Source organism: Saccostrea echinata, unplaced genomic scaffold (genome assembly GCF_033153115.1).
Source record: "Saccostrea echinata isolate AGI-Se365-2 ecotype Australia unplaced genomic scaffold, CSIRO_AGI_Sech_v1 ptg000009l, whole genome shotgun sequence".
Lineage (NCBI taxonomy): Eukaryota > Metazoa > Mollusca > Bivalvia > Ostreida > Ostreidae > Saccostrea > Saccostrea echinata.
In genome coordinates this window covers 49020144-49042888 of record NW_026889758.1, presented here as the reverse complement: position 1 = coordinate 49042888, position 22745 = coordinate 49020144, and the positions used below count along the sequence as shown (strand labels likewise).

The following is a 22745-nucleotide window of genomic DNA, read 5'->3' as shown; positions in this document are numbered from 1 at the left end:
TTTACAAAAAACTTGTCAGCAGACAAGGAAGAAAATTATTTTTGACTTCTCACATTTTTCTTTGCTTGTAATATGATTCGAAGGCCAGAGGAGGAAGGCTTTTGATTACGATTTCACAAGTTCAAGGTCAGAGATGGTAATGTAAGATGCTACAAATGGAATTAAGGAATGGCAGTTCATTTTCAGTGGTGGAAACCAATTGATTGTAAGGTCAAAGAATGTAATGGATTTTGAGAATATTGTGGACCTGAGTGCTGTTTTACTTGTTAAAGAGGGAGGAAAATGTATGAATTTTAGAATTAACTAGAAATACTATGTACGTCCAATAGACAAGAATGTACATAGACAGAGTGTACATTTGTATTGTAAAATGAAAAGATGTACCTTTGCTTCTTTGGTCTCAGCTAATGGTAAAAATATGATGATAGAAGGAACAATTTTCATTTTGTGTACAGAACATAACTTGTGTATAGTTGTTATCTTTTGTAACATAGTATTGATCATCCTATCTAATGTCTAATGAAGACTCGTTTTATTTTCTCGTAAAGCAATTTTTTATGAGCTCTTATATATGTCGGTAAGACTGAAATGCCCTCGGAAAATAAAGACACAGTTGAATCGCTCTCTCACCAATTTTATCAGTATATTTTAAAAAGTTTGGTGAAAATAACTTGAGCACAGTTTATTTTAAACCAAGAACACTGCAAAATTATAGAAAAAGATATCAAGGTCATCAGGAGGCCAAGGTTAGAAAATAATGACACTGTTGGATAATTCTCACCAATATGTACCTTTGTATGAAGTTTAATGAAAATCTCTTCAATAATAAAGAAAAAGGTCATAGAAAGGTCAAGGTCATAATGAAGGTCAAGGTAAGAAAATCATGATACAATTGAACTGCTTTTGTTGAATTGTATTTTTGTGTAAAGTTTGATTAATATATCTTGAAAAGAGAGGTCATAGGGAAGTTTAAGGTCACCACATTCATGTTCCAGATGCTGTATCTGACCTATATTTTATGCTAGTGGTCCTTTTGGTCTGTTCCAGTGGTATTATCGATATGGACTTGTGGATGTTTGGTCTAGTGCATGCTTTGTAACATATGCTGCACCTTCTCTTGATGCCTTTGAATGCACCAAGACATAGCAAATCTATGTAATGTTATGCTTTATATGCAAGAGTGGAAGGCTACATTCACTTTGAGATTATTTTACATCAAATGACAATTTGTAGTTTATCACAAGAGTTTCCTGTACAATGAATTTTTGAATGTGTTTTGTATTTGCATACATTGAATGCTACCGTATCAGTATTTTGACACATCAATAAGCCTTCCGAGCTGATCACAAATTTATAATATTATACTTTTTTGTAAATTAGTTGAATCTGGTTTGTCGAGAAACATTTGTTAAAAAATGCTATTAATCGCTGTAACGCCCTTCAACGTAGCAACAGTCAACATTGCTTGACGACGGGTGATGTTCCAAAAAAAATATTGACTGCGCAGAATTTATGCGCGCAAGGTTCAATGTTATATGTATTTGTATAAAACTTTCAGTATAAAATAATAAATATTGCATGTAGTTGAGTGTAACATTGAAAAATTTCACCCGTCGAAAACCATCGTCAACCTCGGCTGCGTCTCGGTTGACAATGGTATTCTTGGGGTGAAAATTTTCAATGTTACACTCATCAACTACATGCAAATTTTATATACTGGTACATCAGATATGGTTCATTTATAAGATGTTTCTGTCTCTAGGTAGTATTTCAAATATACCCTCCTTTGAATGTAACCCCTCAGTCCCGATGGGAAAACACTTGTTGTATAGTGTTATGGTTACTAGTTGAATTACGGGTAAAATGGACCTCTCCTATGATAAAGAAATATTTGCAACAGAGTGTGTACATGGTCTATTTTTGCTATAACATATAATTATGACAAAGATTTTATATCAAACCAGCCTTATTTTTGCATTCTACCCCTATTTATCCTATTATATCTCTACTCAAATTCAATACAAAAACACGAAGAAAAAAATGGAATTCCTTCCGAAATATTATTTTCTCTAAATTTACCATGTAACAAATTAATTTGAATTCAGAAACAATTAAACACAAGAACATATGATAAAATCCCACTTTCCCCCGATTTTGATATCCTATGACTAGCTGTGGATACTCATATTGACAAAGTACGGACATTCATCAAATGTCTTTTGAGGGAGGATATGAATAAACCTTTCTTCTGTATAAATATTTATCTTGTATCTAGATGTCGGAGAACATGTATTAATTTAAGTGCCTCCCATTCAACAAACGGAGTCATTCAAAAATTTTTACACAATTAAGAATGGAAACCTTCCCCCCGCAGTTCTGATTTAATTTGAATATGATGATATATTTGATTAAAAGTCGCGAATGAGTACTGGTTTCTTAATAGAATTTATGAATTGACTTTGTACATTTACAAAGCATGGATATAAAAATCGTACTTTATTCGCAGCTGATAAATTAGTCGTACAAAACTTATATTGTCCAATTTTTATTTTTAAAAAATTCCACGATTGAATTCCAACACGGTGGCGACAAAAGGGTAAATCACCAGCGTGTTATTACAAAAATACATTATGGTATAACGACAATGGAGAATAATAACTGTCTGATGATGCACAGACACAGGCAGTTGAGTACCTCTTGAACCTGCTTTTCAGGTGTAAGATATAAACGTCTTAGTTAAACGTCTTGCTTTAAAATTGTTGTATTAAAATTATTGTCTTATCCAACAAGGTAAGGGCCTCATGAGATTGTGAAAATCAATCAGATCACTGATTCCGAACAGCGATGAATTTAATATGAAACCCCAAACAGTGCGGCTTAATAGGTAAATAAAATCTCTCTCTCAGCGGCGTTTCATCCGCTTCAGTGTTCCTGCTTTGTCGCCTTATTGACCATTCTTGAACAGAAATGTTTTTTTTTTCTATTCCTTGAAATGTATGACAAAGTCGCTTTGACTAGATATATGCAAGTGGTCATTCAAACAAGTTTTGCAACATGCAAGGCTTTTAAGGTACTTGCAAATGAAACGGAGCGTTCCAAAAGTATTAAATATAGAAATGGTCTTACAACCATTTATACCATTTTGACTACGACACCCCTCCCCTTCATGGAAATTCAAATAATGCAAGAAATGAAATGATGACTAAATCTAGTTTTGAAAGACATTATTTCACCACACAAAATAATAATGCGCAAGGAATAAACTACAGCTTTTAAAACATCGAAGCTGGGTATTCCATACTAGTAACTTAAACTGCAGTTTCTTTCCCTCCGACCGATTACATTGCCTTTTACCAGTATCCAGTGAAAATAAATGCAACCTTCGAAAACATCCAATTTTATGCTTTCCTTAGGTAATATTAATTATATATATATATATATATATATATATATATATATATATATATATATATATATATATATATATATATATATATATATATATATATATATATAAATTATTAATCCACAAATTGTCTATAACTGGACTGTGATTATGTACTTTCAACTGTCTAGTTTTCAAATAAATATTATCATTATTATATTATTCATAAACTGACTGACGTAAAAAGTACATGTACTTTTAATAAGAACATATAAAATATCTAACGCATTCTCATGTACCGTTGAGTGGCACACCTTCATATAAATTTCCTTCTGTGTTGGAGATCAATTGAATTCTGTTACTTTATTTATTTTGTACGAGGTTGTAGGAGGACATGCTTATAACTAAATTAACAAGACCGGTTATTCAAATTTTCTTTAAATAAAAACACGTGTAATTATGAATGGAAATGTTTTATGCTAATCTAAACGTAAGAAAAGAATTTCAATAACGTCATGCAACGCTATTCAAATTTGGTTTATGTTGTTAAGCTCTAATTTTTAACATGGGTCCAAAAAACGAAAATATACGCCTTAGATTTGAATAGACATGAAAAGAGTGTGATTCAGAGTTGATCATCTCCATACTGGAACCATAGGGACTTGAAATTCAGGTCCAAGTCACGTGACAGGTCTCACCTGAACATTCCAATCTCCTCACAACAGCCTTTCCATCACATTACTGCCAACGGCGCGAGAATTTTCTCATATCGACAAAATCAATCCTAAACCTGTTCATTACTTCATTTGTTGGCTAGGTATCTCCGTTAGTGCATTGATATTTGTTCTTATTTAATTAATTAATTGGATTTTTGGCATGGGGAAACTTTTTGGAGCGGCCAGTTTGCCCATGATGGCTTGTATTGCCCTCTTGATCGGGGCAATATTTCAGATTCTGGGCTTCGCCGCGCCCTACTGGGCGTTTGATGGGACGTATGATGTTGGCCTGTGGAGACTAGCCCGATGTCAATTTAGTTACCATGTACATTGCTACAGACAGGACCACGTGGAATATTTTACTTCAGGTACTCGTTGAATTTGGTTTGACTATTATTTTTATTGCCATTTTCTTAATTAATGCTCCACATTGAAGATATTTGTCACTTTTCCAGTCCCTCAATGTGGTAATTCAGCTATTCTTTTTATGACTAATTATGTTTCTGAATAATTAACATATATAAATTTATTCTTGTACCTGTTTGTCACTGTTATTGAAAGTCTCAATGTAATTCTATACATGTTTACTGAAAAACAAAAATTGACGGCAACTAATCAGAGGGGAAAAAAATAGATTTTCCCTTTGAATATACTAGCATGCATGTGGATGCCGTCTTTAAAATTCCTTGACGATAGAAGGCTTTGCATGTCGATGACTCTATTTAAATTAATAATAAAAAAAAAGCTCTTTAGCTTATACATAACCTTTCATCAACGTACATATAGACTTCTATACAAGTGTCAATGCAGACATCAAAAGAGCTAATCGATACTTTATAATTCTGAACAGATACAGCGAGATTATATATTTTTAGGAGTTATCAGTAACGTAAAATTTATCAATGTCCTGTGTTTTTACCGAGAAGTCAGATTTTTTTATCACAGATTTCGCACGGCGATAAGTTTGTAACCCAGAACAGCCCACAAAGAATAAGGGGTACTGTCCACTCAAGTCATTATGTCAATTTCAAGCTACGCGACTTTTAAAAATATCGTGATGACAATCAGCTCAGATTTTTTCGTTAGAAATTCGAAGGTATTTGGCCGTCAAATTAGTGGACAGATATTCATCAGTTCCCTCGGAGGTGACAATAAGTGGACTGCTAAGTACTTACCACCAAGAGAAAAGGGTCCATTTGTCAATTAAAGAATGAACAAGGGCCTCAGAGAAAACTTCACTCAGGAACATCAGAACTTGTATATAAAGATGCTTTGCTAATATATTGTCGTTGAACAAGTATTTCTGAATAAAATGCAGTTATAAATGAACAAATTTTCAGCAGTGAAATACTCTGATCTTTCCGGGGAATAAAATTAATATTTTGTATTATTTTCACAGTTGTTACATATTTTTCATACCGTTAAAATAACAAAATTGTTATTTTCACAATGTGATATAACTCTACCCCCCCCCCTTATTATTGTTTAATCAGTTCTTTCATATTCTATCAGTACAGTTAACACTATAAGTTTAAATTTAACAAGTTATTTATTATTCAAAATTATTGAGTGTCTTCTGAATAATTCTTATGGACCTAGCTATATCCACCGCGCAATTGTTTTGAATTTCAGTATTAAAGAAAAAAATAATAATAGGAGCAAAAAGAAAACTAAAGAAAATGTGATAAACAGATATTTCAAGGTTTTGTCGTTGAAAATGGTATTTTATTTCATTCTTAAAACATTTTTTTTCACTCGTGCTTTGCAGTCATAAAAAATATCAAAAACCCTGTCCCACTCGTGAAATACATATTGTACATTCAATATATTGAATATGCTCAAGGGAATATTATCACTGGTTCAGTTAGATGTATAAGTAGTATAAGCAGAGGGAAGGACGTTACTGTCCCACTTATTATACACGACAATATGCAAATGCTAATTGAATTGTATGGATATGTTCATGACTTCCCCACCCTTTTTATGCAAAATAGGCAGGTATGAATTCGGAGGAAAAACCACCATTGGCGGTGGGGAAAGAGATATTGCGATCATGCATATATTTTCTTTTGAAAGTCATATGTTATTCGTGTCTTTTAGTGTAGAAGCAATATTTTTTATGTCTAATATTTTTTATGTCGTCAATTATAAAACTTGTGATGGGAAATTCAAAACGTAAAGGAAATTATATAGGCTATGTTTACGTAATGTGTCCAAGAAATCTAGGCTGTTGGAGTTCACTTTGAACCGAAGCTTCGACCTATGTTCATTATTGACATCAAATATTAATCTTTCTCTGCGTAAAGGCGACGAATTTTAAAGATTTTGTTCTAGTAGTCTTTGATGGTTTTTATGTGAAAGAGGCACCCCTGTCACATGATATAAAAAGTTTAAGGTTTAAATTGAGTCAAATTTGAACTCGATGAATGAAATCTTCAACATTCTCAAATGAGAAGAGTGTAGATTTTACTTAAGTTATCATAGAGTGTTTTTATCATTATTATTATTTTAAAAAAACCTACAAAAAATTAGACTAGTTATATGTTTATAATGAACGTGAAAGCATGTAAATTCTCAAATGTCACAAATAGTGAAAGTTATATATGGAGTATCTGAGCTAACAAATAAAAATACGTGATTGAGTGTAGATGAACATGATATTTGTTATTTACGTTCAAATTAGAATTTTTACCGATTTTGAACTTGAATAATTCCACCTTTCTATAATTAAATTGACTGTAAACTGTGTCTAATATTTTTAAAATGCGGAGTCGGTAAATAAATCGGTTATTGTTTTAAATTTCTAATATCTATGAAACGCGATTGATTTAAATTGTGTAATTTACCGGAAATTCCCATCTTTATATAAAGTAATAAAACAAATACAAAGATCTTTTTTAAGCCGTATATGACTTTAAGTAATATTTTGTGTTACTTTATTTTCGTCCAAAATATAAGAAATAAATATATCAAGGTACGTTTTTACAATTTTTTGTACGCATATATATTATGGATCTGGAAAACTGGAATGTGTGTGATATCAGTACATTTGTTGAAGGGTTCAAATAATTGAATATAGGAAATATAAATGATATATATTGTTGAGGTTTTAAATGCACATATTTCTTACATTCTAGCAAATCAAAATAAGCAAAGCAATATAAGGAATTCATTCCATCTTGGGAGATCGATCAATGTTATCCTGGAAATCATCAAATTTATACTATGACTGATCTGGTCCATTCAAACTTCATGTGAAAAAAAAATGACTTACGATAAACCCATTTCACTGTAGTGTTTCTTTTGTTTTCTTTCTTTTTTTTTTAAAAAATATTAAAATGAATTAAGTGTAACGCACAGGTGTATATTATACATGTAAACACACATCCTACTGGGGTAAAAATTATTCCACGGTATTGCTTTCGCTCACGTCCTCCTAAAATTCTTGATTGTTTCGCACTAAAGCCTGCTAATAAACAGAAAGGTAATGCAAGAGTAACAAAGATGTATGCGCCATTAAATTTTAAATACCTTAACAGGTATTTATACCTAGACAGGTAATTATAATAGGTTGCACCCTGTAAATGCATGAAATACTAATTTCTTTCAGGCCTGCTCACTCGATAATTTTATGTAAAAAAAAATGAAAGTTATCAAGTGCAATGTGGTAACATCAGGCCCGTAGGAAGCAATTTCGGTTGGGGGGGGGGGGGGGCACAGCCAAACATTTTAAGTGAGGGGAGGGGCACTATCAACTACCAAAATTCCTTGACAAGTCTTAAAAAACAAGGTCATCAGCCGTTTTTATTGAGGGGGCACAAGCATATAATAATAGCTAAGTTTTCTATAGTATTCTATATATTGGCAAAATTATTGCCCCCCCCCCCCCGGTTCCTACGTCCATGAACATCATGTTCTCTATAAAACATCTCATCCCTAATTTGATATAATTTAATCAATTGTTTGAATTAGATGAAAAGAGTGGTATGAGAGTGCAATTGTTATTTAGAACATTCTTAATATAATGAAAAATTCATCTATCTACTAAATTTTCGTTAGTGTAATTTAGTGTGAATTAATCGTTACCTTTGAACAGACCTTGGATATTTTTAATTTTATGTATTAAACAAGTCATTTTTTTTCAATTTTGACTATTAAAAGATCTAAGAGTTATGGGACTTCATGGTGGATAATTCAAATGTACAAGGAGAAGGGACACTACTCTGACCTCAAGATTAAGTTTTATCTCTATTTTGTAGATTGGCTCAAAGTAGTACGAGCATTTGAAAGTCTTGGAATTATATTTATGGTGCTGCCACTCATAATAATTCCTGTGTATATGTATGTTTCCCTGGGCCTTTATTATAAGTTCATGATGATGTGCACATGTGTGTCTTCACTTGCATCAGGTAAGGTTCCCTATGTCCTTCATATGACTTACAATATAATGAAATATCTGGACCAAAATCTCTGTAATATTAGAATAAGTGAAAGATTTTAAAAAAGTAATATTAGGGAATTTAAAGAGTGTTAATATGTTAAAGATCATTACTGATGAGGTATGCCCTTACCACACCAAAACTTTAACTTAAAAATCAGTGTTGTTTTAAAAACAGTAAAACAGTCTCATCAAAGAATCACAAAAATCTCCGATGTTTTTTAATTGAGGGTGTGATGTTTATTTCTTTTACAGCTCTGAGTATCATTATTGGTGTGTCTGTCTACTCCGTCAATGTAACACTGAATGACTGGGAAATATCGTGGTGTCTCTATATCTGTATTGTGGCATTTGTTGCCACATTGTTAGCCTTCCTTATTCTTATTGTGGCAGCCTGTAGCAAACGTCCCCCTGAACTCAAACAGATCATGGTGCCTGACCATTCCACACTCCATGTCCATCCAACAAAACCCAGATTTGTTATGATAGCTGATTATTCATATCCTGCATAGACATGTGAATGAGAAGACCAGCACAGAAAAGAAAAACCAAGGAAAGACTAAAATGTAGCCTTACATTGTGTTGTTAAAAATGTGACATCCATTCTAAACCTTGACCAGTGAGTGGTCTTAGAAAAGGAAATGCTTGATGCACACATATTTTCTACAGTAATCCAGTTTAAGAAATTTTCTGCTGGTGAAGAGAGATATGCATTTGTGTTTATAATTACTTGGTTCCAAGTGTGCAAAACTGTAGTTAATAAACTAACTTGTAGAATGTTCTGGTAAACAAATTTATTTAAAAATAATACCCATAACATTTATATTAGTAAATTTGCTTAGGAATATTGTCATGGAAATGACATTTACAACAGGAATACATGTATATATAACACGTGAATAATGCAAACATATGATTTCATTGCTATAACATTTGTTGTACATGTACTGGAGAGTTATTGCACAAATGTCTGACATTAGCGTTAGCCTAAAAAAGATCCATCAGTCCTGATTGAGTCATAATGGTCCCAATTCATATGTCCTCTGGCTGTTTCAGAAGGGTCATGGGTATGCTACTGCTTAACACATCACCATTACTGTTCCATATCTTGTACTCAGCTGATAAATATTCATGAACTGAAATAAAAATTTTCATGAACTAATTTGCATATACAATGTATATGACAGATACACCGGGAAAAAAAGATCAATTGAATTTAAAATGTACAAATTACATTTTTGAACCATGTATTGAAAGTTATACTTGGAAAAATGAGATTATAGATTATCTAAATAATGTTAGTAAAACTTGTGACAGTAAATTATTACTATAATTGTGTTATAATTTATACCTGTGTTAAGTTTGAACTTGGTGCTTGGAGAGACTTGTATTGACTTGGAGTCTATGCAACGCCCAGACTGGGTGAAGTCAGAAATCTTGAAGAACAGCTGTTGAGAACCATATTAAAATGTGGATTTAATTTTTTTCCATATGTATATCAGTTTTCAATAAGGTATACCTATTATTTTCACCATTGATATTGCTTTATTTCAACAAAATATTGTTTACATGTTCAAATGTTTACAGTTAGAAATATTTATGTAGAAAATAATATATGCTATTATACACTGTACCATAAAATTATAATTTTAACAGTTTGTGCACAGGCATTTTGACCTATAGTTAGCTTAATGTACCTCACATATTTCACAATCTTCATATAAGATAGAAGTATGATTTTAATACATCTCTGCATACTAAGGAAATTCCACCCTCCTGTGATGTCACAGGTTTGAGCAAAAATTGTTATTAATATAAATTCATACCAAATAGAAAAATTTCTTTCAAAAGAATGTTCTTCAATGAAAAATATTGTAAAGTAAAAGAGTCAAAAAATTGAATATTTTCCTTATTTAATCCTTAAAAAATGTTGCTAAGGGCAGTAACTCCTGCTGATGTATCTTCATTCAAGCATTTTCTATATTGTACTTCTAATGTAAAATGGTTTCCCTGATTTTCACAATTCAAACATATTTATTAAGTAACAATTATTTTGGAACTTTCAGCATCAGAACTATGCATTTGAACCAGTTTTTACATAATTTTTATAATACTGTTTACCAAAATGTACGATTTTCTTATGCTGACATATACTTCTTGTTTATGTATGTCTTACGTACGTCTTAAAAAATATGGCAACCTATACATTTTTGGTGATTATTAATAAATTTAAACTATATTCAGTAAAAATAAATGCAGTTTTTCTATATTTTGAACCCATAAATTAGTGAGGGTGGATATATCTTAAGGCACAACCTAGAGTTATGTTTTATATCATATAAATATAATTTAAGCATACGTGTGCATAGTCATTTTGACCTTGAGTTATGTTATATATAATAGAAGATTAAGTATAATAATTTTAACATACCTGTGCATAAGCATTTTGATCTTTACAGAAAGGATCATCAAAGGAGCTCGCAGATTTGGTTTCTGAGAATATGACTGTTGCTTCCAAGGTTGCTATCAGGGATTTTGAAAATTTCTGACCTATAAGAGAAAATCATTAATGCATTTGCAAATCACATAATACTACTACAAGATTGAATATGAGTATGGTACATTAAATTGTATTAATAAACCTGTTAACTTGATTAACTTCTTTGTATTATAATTTTTAGCAGGTCTTACAAATATGCGTGAAAAATTAAAGTGTAAAGGACTATATTCTGTAGTGGCCAGTATCTGCCCCCAAAATAAAACTTTGATGGAGAAATCTTTAATTATGTTCTAAACCAGGTGGATATTTGCAGACTTCAAAGCATTAAATATTTTTATCAATTATGACATCATTAGTTAGATATGACGTCAATAAAATGACGTAAATTCCAAATTGCAATGATTTTGAGAGAAAATATTGTATTTTACGTCAGTATTTTGATTGGAAATTATCGAGCGCAGGTCTGCTCAGACTAGATCTTTTGATATAATGTGTAGAATGATAATATCAATGAAATATGTGAATATGGTACCTGAGCAAGCTTGCGCTCTATAAATACTATAGTCAAAATTGAACAAACTCTGTGCATTTTGGTCTCTATTTTAAAAATAACGGAATTCCAAATAGTTTGTGACGTCACAGAGACAAGAAAAGCCAACTATTTTTTTCAATTTCATAATATATTGTCTTAATTTGGATTATTTTATACAATATATACACTTTTGCTCATTTCAAGAGATTTTCAAAATTTGACTATTATGGGGGCAGGAATACGCCCTTACCATATGTAGTTCTTTAGTTTTGGATTGTAGTTTATTTGTAGACCAGAATTTATGAGGGGTTATCAGAACGTTCATGGACTGGCACAATAAAATCAAAACTGCTCAAGGTAATAAATCAATTTTTACATTTAATTTATATAACATAATCTTTCCTACATGTATATATCTGCAGAATAAACTACAATACTTACAATTTATTGTCCCAGTGGTATGACCATAAGGCACAAATGTTTATAGAAACTCGCATAGCTTGACTAACAGGTCAGAGAGGGAAAATAAGGCCAAATTACCTAGCTGTTTTTAAATTACAAAAAAAGATTCAGAGAGAGGAGAGACATGTTCAATGTCAATTTGCTTCTGTGTGTCCCAAGTCAGTCATGTCAAAGAGTAACATTGTGGAAATTGAATCCGAAAAGCGAATTAAGCTGCCAAAGCCAGGCGAGGATCTTTATTGTATAAATCTATTTACAATATTGTGCTTTGAAATCAGTTGTTCAGAAAATTTTAGTCATAAATACAAGATGGGTTTCAGTCAACATTTAGGATACCTCATCAAGAAAAGATTAGTGAGGCAGACGGAGCGGACATTGAGAAGCAATGATAACGCTGAATGTGGAAAAAAAATCAACAGCAGAAGCACAAGGTGACCATATTATGTCTTTTTTATTTGAGAATAATTGACAGATTATCAATGTACCAAGCTAAAATTGTTCACACTTCTTAAAATTTTGTTGTTTTATGTTCATGATAAATTTTGTGAGCACAGCATTATAGTATTAATTTTATAGCATCAGTCCACAAACTTTTTGATAATCCCTCATATATATAAGATAAAGAACAACTTGGGGTATCCTTGCATCAGCTTTCTGTTAGTAAAGACAGGTAGATCACTTTGACATTACCTATGTTCCAAACTAGGATTTTTTTATCTGGAGAAACAAGTGTATTTCCTTGGGTGACAGAGGAGTCCTGGTTAGAAATCACGCCCCTATAATTGAAATTTTTATTTCTTTATTTTTACTTCATTCAACCCACATAAATGTATATTACAATATTTATTTGAAACATGACATTATTTTAAAACAAAACCTTTCTTGGCCCCATCAAGTTCCAGAAAACAAGGTTTGAGTTATTGTCAATATACTGTATACCTATTATGAAATGGTATCTGCATCTCACAATATTCAAAAGCATTCTTTATTCTGTCACACAGTGTTAGCTGTACCATCAGTGAGGCTCTGTTATCTGTCATCTAAAGGAGAGTAACACAAAAGGGAGATAAATTGTACAGCTACTGATGATATAATGTTTCCTAGCCCATAATTGATTGAATTATTATAATTCTAAATAATTAGGAATCATATTACATACACATCAGCAGTTATCTTGAAAATATCTGGAAATTGCTTATTTCTTATTGATATTTGTATTAAACAAAAATTGAACTGATTGTAAATACTGTACATGCACATCATGCTCATGAGGCAGTAAACTATTATTTAAAACAAGAGGCCCATGGGCCACATCGCTCACCTGAGCACATTGGCTAGAAAAAAAAGCAAAAATCAGTACAGTATTAAAAAGTTTACAAGGAGGGGGGTGTTGAATTTTAAACTACCTGATGATGCTTTCATATCAATATAACAAATGGCTTTGTTGTTCTTGAGCAGCAGATTTTTTTCCCATATATTCATTTGTAAAAATTTGATCCCCCATTGTGGCCCCACCCTACCCCCGGGGGACCCTCATTTGAACAAATTTCATTCTACACTACCCAAAGATTCCTCCATATCAATTTGACTAATCATGGCTTTTCTGTTCTTGAGAAAAAGACTTTTTCCTATATATTCTTCTGTAAACTTTGATCACCCATTGTGGCCCCAACCTATCCCCGTGGTAATGATTTGAACAAACTTGAATCTTCACTATCTGAGGATGCTTCCATATAAATATGACCAATCACGCCTTTACTGTTCTTAAGAAGAAGATTTTTAAAGATATTTTCCTATATATTTCTATGTAAAACTTTGATCCCCCATTGTGGCCCCACCCTACCCCCGGGGGTCATGATTTGAACAAACTTGAATCTTCACTACCTGAGGATGCTTCCATATAAATATGACCAATCATGGCTTTACTGTTCTTAAGAAGAAGATTTTTAAAGATATTTTCCTATATATTTCTATGTAAAACTTTGATCCCCCATTGTGGCCCCACCCTACCCCCGGAGGTCATGATTTGAAGAAACTTGAATCTACACTACCTGAGGATGCTTCCATAAAAATATGACCAATCATGGCTTTGCTGTTCTTAAGAAGAAGATTTTTAAAGATATTTTCCTATATATTTCTATGTAAAACTTGGTTCCCCCATTGTGGCCCCACCCTATCCCCGGGGGTCATGATTTGAACAAACTTGAATCTACACTACCTGAGGATGCTTCCATATAAATATGACCAATCATGGCTTTGCTGTTCTTAAGAAGAAAATTTTTAAAGATATTTTCCTATATATTTCTATGTAAAAATTGGATCCCCCATTGTGGCCCCACCCTACCCCCGGGGGTCATGATTTGAACAAACTTGAATCTACACTACCTGAGGATGCTTCCACATAAATCTGACCAATCTTGGCTTTACTGTTCTTAAGAAGAAGATTTTTAAAGATATTTTCCTATATATTTCTATGTAAAACTTGGATCCCCCATTGTGGCCCCACCCTACCCCCGGGGGTCATGATTTGAACAAATTTCAATCTACACTACCTGAGGATGTTTCCACATAAGTTTCATCTTTCCTGGACCAGTGGTTCTTGAGAAGAAGATTTTTAAATGATGCCATTATTTTTTCACTAATTCCTAATTATCTCCCCTTGAAAGAGGGCGTGGCCCTTCATTTGAACAAACTTGAATCCCCTTTACCCGAGGATGCTTTGTGGCAAGTTTGGTTGAATTTGGCCCAGTGGTTCTTGGGAAGAAGATGAAAATGTGAAAAGTTAACAACAACAACAACGACAACAACGACGACAGACAACGGACAAATTTTGATCAGAAAAGCTCACTTGAGCCTTTGGCTCAGGTGAGCTAAAAATATCAAAACGATTTTGAGAAAATAAGTAGGGTTGAATACATTGCTGTGAACAGAAGAGCAGTTGTATTATAATTATCATACCTTCATATCATACACAGCTTTGATGGGGAGTTCCTTTAGCCCTGCTGCAGTATAGTGACACAAGGTGAACATTTCAGTGGGAGGGGTAAATCGGATTCTCCTGGGTAATGCTTTGGTCTCCCCTGGACAAAGGTAGACACAAAGGTAATTATTCACTAATTTATCAAAATTGTACATTTATGGTTTGCAGGTCAAATAAAGATCAGAGGGATTCTGTGAATTTCTACTGGTAATACAACCACAGTGCTTATATGCATAATTTTGGTAATTATATGAAGATTTTTGAATGTGTACCTTGTTGAAGCATGGAGCAGTCTGCACTTTGAACACATGGGTGGATCAAAAGGTTGTCCATGGGTGAGGCTGATTCCTGAGAGTTGTAGGCAAGGTTAATGGTGATGTCTGACAGCGCCACCTCCAGTTCTGATTTACAGGTGACTGTTCCATACAGGTCAAAAGTGTCGGCAATATTCTCTTTGTTAAACTTGAAAAAAAAAGTTTTATCTGAAAGCTGATTAACAAAACTGGAGCATGCACAGCTATGGACTTATTATTTTTCTGAAAGAACTTTAATCATTGACAACTAGACTGAGAATTAAAAAAAAAAGTTTCGTATTTAGCAGTATAAAACACACCTGCACAGCCCTGACACACTTTGTGACAGTGATAGCAGTATGAAACTTACCCGGTACCTGCACAACCATACAAACTCTGTTAGGGTGACATTAGTGTTATACAGTAAAACTCAGTTATAACGAATTCACTGGGACCTGTGAAATTACTTCGCTATATCCCTAATTCGTTATATTCGTATAAGAAATTTGTTAAATTTGTATAGCTGGGGATCCAAGAAAAATTCGCTATATCCGTGAATTCGCTATATCCGTGTTCGTACTAAACAAGTTTTACTGTGTATGTCTGCACTGCCCCAACACACTCTGTGATGTTGCTACCAGGAGAATGCACACATACTGCCCTGACACCTTCAGTGAGGGTGACAACGTATGATACATACCTGCACTGCCCTGACACATTCTGTGAGTGCTAGATAAAGAGTATTCTTTCCTTTATGGAGAACAGGCTTCCATGAGGGTTGCTAAAACAAAACAGAAAATCTCAAGTTTTCCTTGATTTTAGTTTCATTCTTAATGTAATAACATTATACATTTATTGACTGGAATCAAGGGCAACTGCATTTTGTTGGACCCAAGGACCAAACTGTTTGCTTGAGGCCGTTAGGCCAAATGCAAACAGTTTGGTTCAAGGGGTCGACAAAATGCATTTTGCCCAAGAACGCAGTCAATATTAACACAAAACATTTTTCTTTTCTATAATTTATCTATCGTGTTCATTTATTGGATGCTTTGTGTTAAAATTTATATGAAAGACAGTTTTAATTATTCAAAGCATAAACGACCAATTTACAGAATGTTGGTACCAAAGCAACTTGAATGGGAAAGGGGGATAACTCTGACTTTCAGACTCACACATGAATACAATTGCAGTCTTACTTTTTGTGCCCTGGGGAGGTAGCTTGGTTTATTGTACATTTTTGCCATCACAGTATCACAATTGACATCAGATATTCTCCCAAAAGGAGCCGCTGTATTCAAGTACAGATGTATGTCTGCACTTCTTTGAGAAACCTGAAAAATATTTAAGTATATTTATTTTCATTGAAATAAAATGCTCCTCAGTTTGTATGTTTTAAATGTGAACTATTAGAATTTCTTTTAAATACAGTGAAATTAATATATGAAATTTGGGACAACCTAAATGGTAATTTCTTACATATATAATTTATCATATAAAGTTCATAGTTCACTGTTTAATATTACTTTGTGCCCAAAAAAGACTGTTATAATTTTAAAAGTGAATTCACAATTAATATGTTTGCTTTTATTACGTTTCACTATTGCCCGCGTGGCACAGTGGTTAGAGCGTTCGCTCTAGAGTCGCAGCGTAAGGAGTTGATCCTTACGTTGCAGGTTCGAATCCCACTGTGGGATGTGGAGACCAGTCCTTTAGATGAGACCATTTTAACCGAGGTTCCGTGTCGCAGTAGATGCTTGCACGAAAAAGATCCCTCACTGCTCAATGGCCCTGAGTGCTGAGTATAGGTCAAAATTTGTAGCTCTCCACTGGCAAGTGGTGGTGTCTCCATTAGGGCTGGGACGATATATCGAGATATCGATAATATCGGTTCAATGTGAGGATGACACGCATATCGATATGTATGAAGAAATATCGAAATATCGCAGAAAAATTTCTGACTTATGTTTTTTCTTTGTTTGCTTAATATTTTGGATTAGATATATAAAATAAATATGCAGAATATAAATATAAATATGAAATACATAATAATAAACCCCACTTGTGTAAAATAATTTTGTTTTACAACAGATATACAACTTCTTTGAATAAATTATTCTCATTTGTAAAGAAATGTTTTGTTCATTTCAATACAAAAATTTTTTTTATAACTAATTCAACATATCGTGATACATATCGTATCGTGGCTCAAATATCGTGATACGTATCGATATAGAAAATGTTGTATCGTCCCAGCCCTAGTCTCCATATGAGTGAAAAATTCTCAAGAGAGACGTTAAACAATAAACAAACAAAAACAAACAAAAATTACGTTTCACTTAATCTGAAGCAAATTCTATATTTGGTACATGTATATGTAAAATTTTACCTCAGTAGAAGGGCATTGTCGGAGGAAATCAGCCAATCCACAGAGTAAAGAAAACCCTAGAGAAACTCCAGGTCTGTGGAAAACAATGACAAACAATAGAACAATACATCTCTAAATTACTTACTAATAGAATATTAAATTATAATGCTTATAATTCTGTAACTTACATCTGTATGAGATTTGGTCTGGTTGACAGGTTTTCTGGGACCAATGGAAGACAGCAAAAGAGCAAACCCCTCTAATAAACGGTAATAAAAAGAAAGTGATTCAACAAACAGCAAAACATGTTTATAGCAAAGTGCTAGGGACAAACAATGTTGACTCATTACAAGATGTATTAACATAATTTGTTTTAATTATAAAACTTTTTAAAAATACAGAAAATAAAAATCACTCCACTGTAATCATGAATTCATTATAAGCAATTTTGCTATGATTGTGTTTTGCGGTACATGTTTAACAGTAAATTGATGTTATTTACATGACGTGGTCATTACAAGGACTGTGAATTTCTGTTAATTTTTATGCCCTTTGTGTTGAAGAGTACTACTAATACATCTTGTGTTCTAAGCAAGACAAAATCAAATGGAATGATTTCTAGCCAAGATTATATAGCTGCACATTCCCACAGAAAGTAAATGAGTATATGTTATTCTATGTGAAAGTCAAATATTCTTGTTTGGGAAACTATAAACTATATATATTCAGACTGTTTGAAATGTACGTACCTGTTCTACCACAACTAGTGGCCATATTGTTCCAGTTGATGTGGTCACCTCGAACACAGGCTTCCTGTCCACTTTCTGACATGTGTCTCGTGTCTGTATGAACTAAAAAAGTAGATACACTGTAAGTAATCTTTATTTAAAGGCTTTCTGTATAAAATCTGAATATATGTTTATAACTTATCAATAAAACAATTTAATAATTTCATGGGAGTATAAATATGTTCTTAATTTTTGCCTCAAGGTCTAAAAAGAATCCCACAAGGGAAATAACTCTTCATAGGGATTTAATATCACAATGGAAAATGATAAATTTTTCAAACTAAAATCCACTTAAAAATAATTCATGATAAATTTTCAACACTTTGTTTAATGATACATACACTAAGCCATATATGAATATTAATTACATTAATACTGAGGCCTTATTCTAATCAAAGGATAATCAGAAAAAATCTTTATAGAAATCTTTCTCTCTCACTGAAAGTTTATGGAAAATTTATGAGCATTTTGTGAGCATTGCAACAATTTTTTTTAATCATATTGATACCTTTTCTTCATCTCTGTATCCTAACTCAAACAGAAGAGCATTAGAAAACTCTGTAGGGTTTGGCAATGAAATATAGTCTTCTCCATTCACTAACTTAGCCTTCTTCTCAATGAGAGGATAATGTCTAAAGATAGAAAAAAATATAAAAATTAAATCAGTAGCAATACATGATTTAGCTTTGTTTATAACAGCTAAATAAAAGTCTATTGAAGTTTCTAATAGTTTGAATCAATTAAAGTGCTTCGTTCTTTTCACATGTACTACAAGTTAATGTAGATCCCTTCCTAGATAATTATACTTTATCTATAATTTATCTCTTATTCATAATGTTTTATTACTTAATTTATTTCAGAGTAAAAATTTTTACAAGAAAAAATAAATTACTTGAAACTTGTATTAATTTTATTCAAAAATATATACTGTATTCAACTATTCATGCAGGGTTATTTTCACCCTTTCACACTTGGAAACAATTTTGCCCTATTTTAAATTTTCCCAGTCACAGCTAGTTCTGTTTAAGGAATTATACTGTGTTCTTTGACTTCCCCCATTTAAAATTCACTCACCTGAGAGTAGGGAAAAAGGGGCGAAAATTTCCCTGTAAATGATATATTTTCTTTGATCAAGATTAAAGTTGATGGCATTTAATTGCTCCTTTAACTGTAGTAACTTATCCTTTTTTAAGCTAGGACTAACATTGATAGATTCAATGATTTAAAATATGATATGTTGATGGGTTTTGAGTATACAAACATAGGTTTTTCATTAACTGAATGAAAACTAGTGATAGTCAGATTTCAATTCAGTGTATATGTCATTGAAGAAATTACATGTAAATATTTACATTTCGTAATATTTTTCCTTAAGATTCTTTGCAAATTAGAAGACTGTTCATTTTCTCATGAACTACCATGGATGAGCATGAATATCTCCATTGTTACGTCACAATACCTTACTTGATGTCAAAACTATAGTGCAAACTGTTTTGCTTTAAAAATGACAGTTCAATGGCGTAATTTGTGGTAACTCATCAGAAAAATAATGTAAATATAAAAAAAGGAATTTCATTTTTGAAAATTCATGAGGTATATGAACTACAACACTTCATGCCGGCATATTTATCATGAACCGCTAACGCACTTCATAAAATATGCCGGCGTGAAGCGTCGTAGTTCATGTCCTCATGAATCTTCAAAAATTAAATTCATTTTTAAATGTACTGTATTTGTAAAAGGAGAATGCTATCTCGCAATTACACAATCAAATTCTCAGAAAGCATACACATATGCTCCTCTTAACATGCTAAATTCTCAGGATCTTGAACACGAAGGGACTGCTAAGGAACTTTGAGATATTCAAGGATTCACAAATTAACTAGGTATGCATTTGTGGACAAGATGAGGTCATAGAAAAGGCACAAGTTCCAGAAGAAATGAACTTAAATCTAAAAGATAAATAGAGAAAAGGGCCACTTAAAATGAGGAAAACACAGATCATACTAATTTAGATTAATAATTGATCGACTAGTCATAATGAATTAGTGTTTATTTAAAGACTAGGAATACATGCACATTTTAGGATGACACTTAGTTTATTCAGCCACTGGCAGATTGATAAATATATATTTGTCTGTAAAACACTGATCACAGGGACTTGTAGTTTTCCTTCATTTTAGGTTAGGCTAATAGGTTTACTTCGACAGTGGATGCAATGCATTGGTTTTGGTCAACGCCCCCTTTTTACTCCGAGAAAGATTCTTATGGCAGTTTGAGCAAATAACATATGAAGAATTTTGCAATACCTTAATACGATGCTGTTTTGCAATAAATCAGTGTTAGTATGCCGTACTATTGGTACAATCCATAGCGCCCGAATGCTCATGTCAACGACTGCGATTGCGAAAGTACAATGTTCCGAGGGACTACGAAAGGAGTGACCTGTACTTTCATTTTCAATTCTTTAGAGATTTAATTATTATTCACTCACTTCATGCATTTAAACATTATTCAATCATTGTTATTTTACTAAGCTTTATATTACTTTCATCTACGTTCATAATTTACTTTAGCAGCTCAAACAATCTTTAATAGATCTATCGAGAACGGCTAATTGTATTCGGCGCGTCGGCGCGCCAGCGCGTCCATCTCAACCCGATATCACAAAAGTATTTTCTCCCTGCATTAAAACACTCAAATGACATCGATTTTCTTTATAATTTAAGCATTATCGGTTATATTCAAGTCGACAGCCCGAGCCCGATTGTATTTTTTTGTTGGGTGGATCCAGAAATTTTTCCCTAGGAGGTGTTGGCTCAAATCGCAAGGGGAAGAGGTCCAAGGCAAAGCTTTAGTAATTTTACTATGTCAGTTCAAATAAATTTGAATTTTCCAGGGATCCGGATCCCATTTGATCCATGCATGCCTTACCACAATTTGTGCTAGAGTAATCCGAAATACCCCAATTTTTTGAGTTGGCCTATACTTTCGATTTCTCTCTCTCTCTCTCTCTCTCTCTCTCTCTCTCTCTCTCTCTCCAAACATTAACTATATACATGTATAGCATTTAAAAATATTTAGTGCTTTGGTTTTTATAAATTTTCTTTATGTATAACAAAAATTTACCGGTATTACGTAATGACCCTAGACATTAACTATATACATGTATAGCATTTAAAAATATTTAGTGCTTTGGTTTTTATAAATTTTCTTTATGTATAATAAAAATTTACCTGTATTACGTAATGACCCTAGACTCTAGAGTTTAACCCCCTTTTTAGAGACTTGATTATCATGGCAATAAGCCGCAAAACATTGGTATCAGTGTTTGACAAATATTCCTTGTTACGTATTAAAATATTACTACTACTAAAAATTAGCTCGTTCTTTATTTGAGCAGGGGGAGTAACTTTAGTTACAGATACATAAAGTCCTGCCTCCCCATATTGTAGTCTTCTCAACCACTAAGCTCATTACAAATCCAATCATATAAAATACATCTACAATGGTTCCATCAACATTCCTTAAACATTAATTTTTTTTTTTTTTTTTGTTTGTTTGTTTTGCAGAGTGAAAATTAAAATAGAATTTGATGGTCATTAAAGTAAGAAGCATACCAAAAAGGTTTATGATGACCTGTGTTTACGAAATACTGAATCATTCGCTGATTGCACAAAAATTGATGCCAATGAAAATTGATAAAACTAGTGTATTAATTAGTGGATAAAAGAATATGAATAAAAGAAACAACAGGCGGTTAAATAATGGTATCAGGTTCGTTCGCCCTATCTACCTGTTCGCATGAATCCGTTCGCGCAGGGTCCGTTCGCCATTATTCTTGTTCGCCCTATATCTCGTTCGCCCTATTATATATACAGTATATAGTAAATATCAACATTTATTATTAATTTTATTAAATATTTACGAATTTACCTTTATGCAAAACTCCCCGCTGAGGACCCGTCTGTGTATAAACGTTTGACCTTGCTGCATCAATGTAAATTCAAACTGCATTTTATTTTATTTTATCTTTTAAACATTTTTTTATTTATACTATATGCCATAAATATATTTTTGTGTTACATATTCTTCCAGTGTCTTGTTGTTTTTCATCTGTAATTACAATGTATGTTTCATGTAAAACGGACTTGTTCACTTCTCTGTAAATGAGCCCGGCCCTCTGTACTTCTCAGTACTTTGATTATTTATGATATCGAGCCCGATGCTAACAATATTGTATAAGCGATAATTTATTTTATAAACAAAATCTGTTGCGCGAGCGC

General features: G+C 32.7%; 2 protein-coding genes across 2 annotated transcripts; one reads left to right on the top strand and one right to left on the bottom strand.

The window, feature by feature from the left end:
• The first annotated feature begins 4150 nt into the window (after positions 1-4150).
• On the top strand, positions 4151-9580 carry LOC133182990 (uncharacterized). The gene is made up of 3 exons (XM_061317897.1): positions 4151-4469; positions 8361-8510; positions 8795-9580. Exons 1-3 carry the CDS (start codon positions 4262-4264, stop codon positions 9049-9051), a joined length of 615 nt encoding a protein of 204 aa, XP_061173881.1. The 5' UTR covers positions 4151-4261; the 3' UTR covers positions 9052-9580.
• Positions 9343-20876, bottom strand: LOC133182989 (AP-5 complex subunit mu-1-like). The gene is made up of 14 exons (XM_061317896.1): positions 20769-20876; positions 18968-19091; positions 18421-18522; positions 17860-17930; positions 17693-17765; positions 16503-16637; positions 16007-16087; positions 15286-15475; positions 14992-15113; positions 12973-13073; positions 12724-12809; positions 10971-11089; positions 9891-9987; positions 9343-9675 (listed from the first exon to the last, which is right to left on the bottom strand). Exons 1-14 carry the CDS (start codon positions 20846-20848, stop codon positions 9572-9574), a joined length of 1485 nt encoding a protein of 494 aa, XP_061173880.1. The 5' UTR covers positions 20849-20876; the 3' UTR covers positions 9343-9571.
• Positions 20877-22745: the final 1869 nt, after the last annotated feature.